Source organism: Opisthorchis viverrini (genome assembly GCF_000715545.1).
Source record: "Opisthorchis viverrini unplaced genomic scaffold opera_v5_611, whole genome shotgun sequence".
NCBI classification, from domain to species: domain Eukaryota; kingdom Metazoa; phylum Platyhelminthes; class Trematoda; order Opisthorchiida; family Opisthorchiidae; genus Opisthorchis; species Opisthorchis viverrini.
In genome coordinates, this window is record NW_008752278.1 from 40693 (window position 1) to 47166 (window position 6474).

At 41.5% G+C, this 6474-nt stretch overlaps 1 protein-coding gene across 1 annotated transcript in view; it reads left to right on the forward strand.

Annotated features, from left to right (window-relative positions):
- Positions 1–219: 219 nt before the first annotated feature.
- T265_11858 (hypothetical protein) overlaps positions 220–6474 on the forward strand; it is a gene marked incomplete at both ends in the record, with an annotated part of 10459 nt that continues 4204 nt past the window's right edge. The window contains 2 exons of the mRNA XM_009178655.1: positions 220–345; positions 6108–6276. Of these exons, the coding sequence (XP_009176919.1) occupies positions 220–345; positions 6108–6276 (295 nt within the window). The remainder of the gene's footprint in view (positions 346–6107; positions 6277–6474) is intronic.

A 6474-nucleotide genomic window follows, 5' to 3' on the forward strand; every position in this document is an offset into this window, starting at 1 on the left:
CTGCCTGCAAGAACATCCAGACAAGAACAGATTATAACGGGGTCAACATGATGGTCAACATGGAAGCCCCGAAGATGAAACCAACGTCTTGTTCTAAGATGGTTGAACTGGCAACCGAGTTCCGGAAGGCAATAGAATAAATGAAGTCAATAAATATGTTCACAGTTCTACGCTCCTTGGTTGCTACGGGCTTGTGTGTCGCCAGGCGTTTCAGTCTGCATGAACATTCATATACATTCAGGTTCGGGCAATTTGTCCAGTCAGATTGGTCACAAAGCTACAGCGTCGTTGGAGCTCAATGGTTCGGCACAGGCTGACTTTGCTGTACCGCAGGCGAGATTCCGGGTACGAACCACCGATGTGGATTGTTTTCACGAGGTATCCTAAGTATACTATATTGGACCAGTGGTTAGGTAATAAACGAACAAATTCCGGTGGATTTATCTGATTTATAACTCCACAAAATCACATCTAGCGAATTTTGTAGAAACCTGATAGACGCGATGACAGCGAAAGTCAGCTGCTTGGCTGCAGTCCATGCAGACACTCCAGATGGAGCAGCAGGCAGTAACCAATGGCAGTATGGGGTTGGAAAGTGGCCTTCCGATATGAGCAAACGACCTGCGCTCTTCGGAGTTCCACAAGTTCAACGGAACAACCTGTGATCACTCCCTATCAGTAGTCAATTGTGTGTGTTCTTGAGGAGCACCCAACTGAGTCCGAGCAGATGTACGCCTGACGAATGGCGTATGCATGTCATCGGGCACCATAGTGACCTGTTGCGCTTTCCGCCCCTATTCAAACCATCTGTTTGTTTGTCTCTTAGGTCACTCACACCAAATAGCCATTTGTTTTTCTCTAGGCACATTTTATCAACATTGTTACAAGTGAAATTTCGAAGGAATAAACTGAAAATTATGGGCAGTAAAAAGGGTTTCAATAGCAGTCGATTTCATGTACGCACTGAATATTCATCTTACTGTCCACTGATCCACCGCCTTAAAAATGGAAATAAATTGACCTGCACTGCGTACACATAAAATAATCACACAATATACTTGTTGTTTTGATTTATTTTACCGGTTCAGCGTTCCTAATCACGGCGCTCAGAAGAGTAAATGAATCGTTTAGGCCAGCGAACTATTTAGGGTAGAGTGTCTGAGATGTGTGGATCAATAGAGCGCGATTTGACCATCAGTGAATAATCTAGTCTAATATCGAGATGGACAACATACTATCAGCTGGTAGTTTGCTTATTACAAGCAACCATGTAAGGTCAGAGGTGACCCGAGTATTGCGCTTAAGCTGCCGGCAAAAAATACCCAAGTTTGCGATGTTGAACGACGAAGGTTATCGTCATTTCTCTTGAGGGCATCATCTTGAACTGTTCTAATCCTCAACAAAAGCCGCCATGTGGGCTAGAAAGCTGAGAAAGCAAACGGATATTCGTTTTCTACAAGTGCCAGAAAACAATGTTAATGTAATGTTGGTGTCGTTGAATTAGGCGACTGAGGAAGAAGTACTGTCTCTCATTACATGCGCAAGAAATGAAGTGATCAATCCACAAGTTTGTTCTATCAAAATTGTTTAGGCGGTCTGTTCAAATCAGATTCACAAAATTGTATGACGACATCCACGCAAGATATTTAACAACGGTAGTGCAGAGGATACCCATCCGGTCTAGTTGATCATCATCTGTGAATCACCGGAAGAAACATTGGTAAACAGTGAACACGCAAGGGAACACGGGCACACCGAAGGTCTTGCTCGGTAAATGTTCGTCATCCCAAGGGTCCATCAAGCATGTAAAAGCAATTCTTTGTGCAGAATTAGAACTAGCTTCGTCCGTTCACCTCTTTTTCACTTGTATGAAGTAGGTACTTGGAAAATTAAATGGTCTTGTGGCTCGCTAGTAAAACCATCAATGCCTAAGATGCTGATGCTGAGCATGCCGACAGAGCAAGATGAAATCGAAACGAGGCTTCTATGAAATAATCAGCTATGTCATTCTTAGATTCGCATTTCCATGCCTCACTGAAGATGAGATTGACAAAGAAATATAGTAAAGTTTATTTAGCTTCAAACAGGGCAAAAATAGTAACGTAGTTGAAGGTTTTCGATACGGAACACTAAGTGAAGCGTAGTACTCTCCACACAAAGGTAAGCAAAGCTATACAAATAAGGAAACTACTCACAAGGATGCTGAAAAGTCTTTGACAGCCTTCGACGGGTTTTACCCTTCTTCGGGCTCATCAGGTAGACGCAGTTCCCGAGTTTCCGTCAATCTTATATTCTAATTTAACCCACATTGGACTGTTTTCGAGAAATACACTCATTTGTAGAATATCATAAACGAGAGATTCAGTTGAGTCTAAGATTCACTGTCACCCTCCGTTGACGGAACAATGGCGAACGAAATGCAAGCTCTGTAGTTTGTGGTGCGGACACCCTTTCCGTGTTAGGTCTGGTAATTTTGGTTGGAGATGCGATTACACTAAAATCCGAACGGAGCAAGTAATGGCAGAGTCAGCTCAGGCGTTCCAACGCGCACAGGTAATTTTGTGATCTGTAAATATTCACACGCACACTCGTGCTGACGTAACATTGTCGGACGGGACGACATTCGGTGTTGAATGGCGAGTACGGATGAGCAAAACAAGTGGAATTAACTGGATACAGTCAATTAATGAGGATCGTCATGAGGTCATGTTGGATTTAGTATGCATTCACGAGATGTGTATTCAAGTGGATGACGAATTTTCCAAAGTAAAATTCCGCTTGCTTCGAATAAACCATGACCAAAGCTTTGGTGAAACTAGTGAGGTACAAACGTGTGATTGGAGCACAAGTACTCAGCACTGCGCTCGACATCCATGACTGACTTCAGTTGTTCTACTTGGGGGAAAGGCGAACGCATTTAGCGAAGTGCACTCGTTTGTGAGCCGGCCTAAAGTTTTCGCGACACCAAAATGGTTTCACCGTAATAGGTTTACACACTCAGTTCAAACACGAGTGGAAAAACAATGGAAAATGAACTGACAGGGATATTTTGAGTATTCTATTCTGTAAAGCTTACCCAGCCGCGTGTACGTTTCCGCTGGAGAGAGGATGCGTTATTTTAAATGGAGCAAAACACTGAGATTCGAGTTCCCCTACATTAAGCAGGTAAACAATAAATTACATAAGCACGGCCTAATAGCAGCAAAGTTATTCATCTGTCCTATATATACGACGTCAGTTCCATCGATAGTTGAAACAAGTAGGTGAACTCGGAATGTGAAGTATTGTAGCATGACCTGGAGGACTGCGTGCAAGTTGCGATTATCTGTGAATTTGTCTGAAATTTTCAACTAACTTGCTGCGAAAAATTTGTTCAAATCTAAAACGAAAATATTTTATAGAGTGTGATAAAGTATTGTGTGATCTTGTGTGACATACCATGGAGAAACACATTGTGGTGTGTTGTAAAATAGTGCGTTTTTGATTATACAGTGTAGTATAACATTTCAGTGGGCGGTAGAGAAGATTGTCAAGTCGACGAATGTGCCAGATTGTGGAACGGGGTTTCAAGAAGTGTCCGTGATTGCTAAAGCTTTGACACTGTACAATGAATGTTATCGGTCCCAAATGAACACTTAAAGATACACTCGTACACACCTAGAGAGATTAGTCCCAAATAAATCAATCCCCTCGGGCTAGATCGATTTCGTTCGGCAACTAAACCTGCCTCTGGTACTGCTTTTAGTTGTGCCTGTAAATGAAACCAGAAAGCCTTACTGTTACCCAGCATGTTTGGTTTCAAGTTTTATGTTGTGCGACTGGATCCACGATGAATGAGTGCGCACACGTAAACATTATGGGGTTGGAAAGTGGCCTTCCGATATGAGCAAACGACCTGCGCTCTTCGGAGTTTCACAAGTTCAACGGAACAACCTGTGATCACTCCCTATCAGTAGTCAATTGTGTTTGTTCTTGAGGAGCACCCAACTGAGTCCGAGCAGAGCTATGCCTGACGAATGGCGTATGCAAATCATCAGGCACCTGCTCCTGCAATTGTAATCTGACTCGTTCGTCTTCCGCTGTTGGTTACACAGGCGGAAGCCTGGGTAGAGTTAGCCAGTAGAAAGTACCACATAACTCCTATTTATCCATCGCGGCTACCTTCAAGATGTACATAACTATTGCTCCATATATCTGGTCTTATTGGCAGAGCGCCAATTCAAACCCGGTGCTGTTACTGGGGCAACGTAGCACATATATTCAGACGACATTCTTTCTATTGTCGACGATTCGTAAGACAAGTGATGTTTCTTAGACCAAGGCCATTTGGCGCCTTCAGATTTTAAGAGAAAACAACTGGGTTTCCAAGAGACTATTTCCGTTAGGGTTGGAATCCAGATATACTTCGAAAGCGTGAACCACAGCAGAAGATTTTTGTGGGACACAATCACACGTTCAATTTCCTTACATGATGGATTAACCAACCGGTTTATCTTTGCAGAATTATTGGTTTAACCGGTAAAGCCAACATTTAGTTAGTTGTACGCGGGGATCTTAGAAAGTGGTTCAAAAGCCATGGCACATATGTTCACCAGAGTTTTCTGAACTTATCTCAAGACTGATAAACCGGGGGGCTTGTAACTTATCCCACTTACGGGTGTTGAGCTCTACAAAAGTTGCAAATAAATTACGCACCGAGTTAAAACCAATTAAACGTCTTAGGGCATTTCATCTAAGAATTTTCACCAAAATAATATGTATAATCGGTGGTTGGTAAATTTGATTTCCGATTTCAAGACTAGTGCGCGGTTATCCAGGGAATAACCCATATATTATATGCTACATCCACCGCAGTGCGTGAGTTATATGACACAGATTGAAGTGACCGCTTGCGAATCATTTTGTGGCGGAGAAAATTAACACGATAATGTCGTTATCATTAACGGATACGTAGCCCAACCACAGTGAATTGCTTGTGTGCGCATTCGAAATTTATATCTCATGCGTTAGTTAAATCGGAAGATTTTGTTGGCCTGAAAACAAACAGGGAATTAGTTGTGCGAAAATTTGCATTTCAAAAATGGCGTGTACTTCCTGTTGAAAACGATGCCTTGCGTAAAGTAAATGTTAGATTATTACGTTGCAACATTTTTTATTCCTCGTCAACACAAAAGATAATAGGAACGTTAAGAGGAAACACCTGTACAATAAAACGATGGAAACAACGACAATAAAACAATATAGCAATGAAGTAGTAAATTTTGAAAAGTCATTTTGCACACGTAGGTCAAGTTTCGCGGGATAAATTTAATGGATCCACTGGAAAATAATTAAATATTTCTGGGTGATTCAGGCAATCTCAATATCTTAGAGACGAGCACGTTATATCAAACAACTCTACGAGATTATAAAAGGCAACACACTATGTGTAGCGAGTTTGGGGTGAACCGATATACGTGGATCCCAAAATATTTGTCTGGATGCAATAAATTCGATTTTTGACGGCTTGATCATTTTTATCATGACAATGTTCAACTTACCCTCGATGGTGAAAGGAGTGGTGGCGTCTAGTGATGCTGAAAACGATAAGTTTGCCGTTTTGTGTGCAGAATGTTCAAGAATTGTACAGCATACGGAATTTTTCCGTGTGCACGTCATAAAAGGCATCACATGTCAACTCAGATATAAAAAATAAAAAAGATATTAATCAATGCTAGAGAGAACTTGCGTTGGATTATCAACCTATCCATTGCCATACCATGCATTTCCCCATTCACATGTTAGGCCATATATATATATATTATAAATGTTAGGTAAACATATCTAGAACACTCAAATTCACAGCCTTCCACCCTGCAAGGGAGTTAGGCCGAAAGATCTTAATTACCGACCAGGTAAGAATGCCATTATGTCGTTAGCCCATGCACAACTGTGTATGAGATACGACTGTTGATGATCACACAGTTGGGGTAGACACTTATCTTTGTTCGTGAGTCTAGTCTCAACCATAAAAGTGCCAGCATCGCTCGCCCAAGCAAATGACGGATTCACTTTTCCAGGTTCAAAAACAGTCTGTTCCAATTTCCCTCCATATTTTAGCTCTTTAGGTTTTTACCCGTTACATCACGAGTAATGAATGGCCCCGAATCGCTTGTGTTCTATCGCTCACATTTCTGCAGCAGTATCGGCTGGTAAGAACAGAAATTGTTGTCTATGCAACTCTCACGGTCCTCTTTGTGATGAACTTCGCTGGATGTTTGACGCGTGAAGAAATTCGTATGTCAGAATTTTTTAAATCGTCATGCCAAAACTTGAGGGTTGCGTTTTAATCAGTCTAGTTCGAAAATTGCGTTCTGATATCTTCCAGCTTTCCAATAGTGACAATCTTCATTTTCTTAGGCATATATGTATATGACTATCTATCTATCTATCTATCTATCTAACTACCTATCTATCTATCTATCTATCTATCTA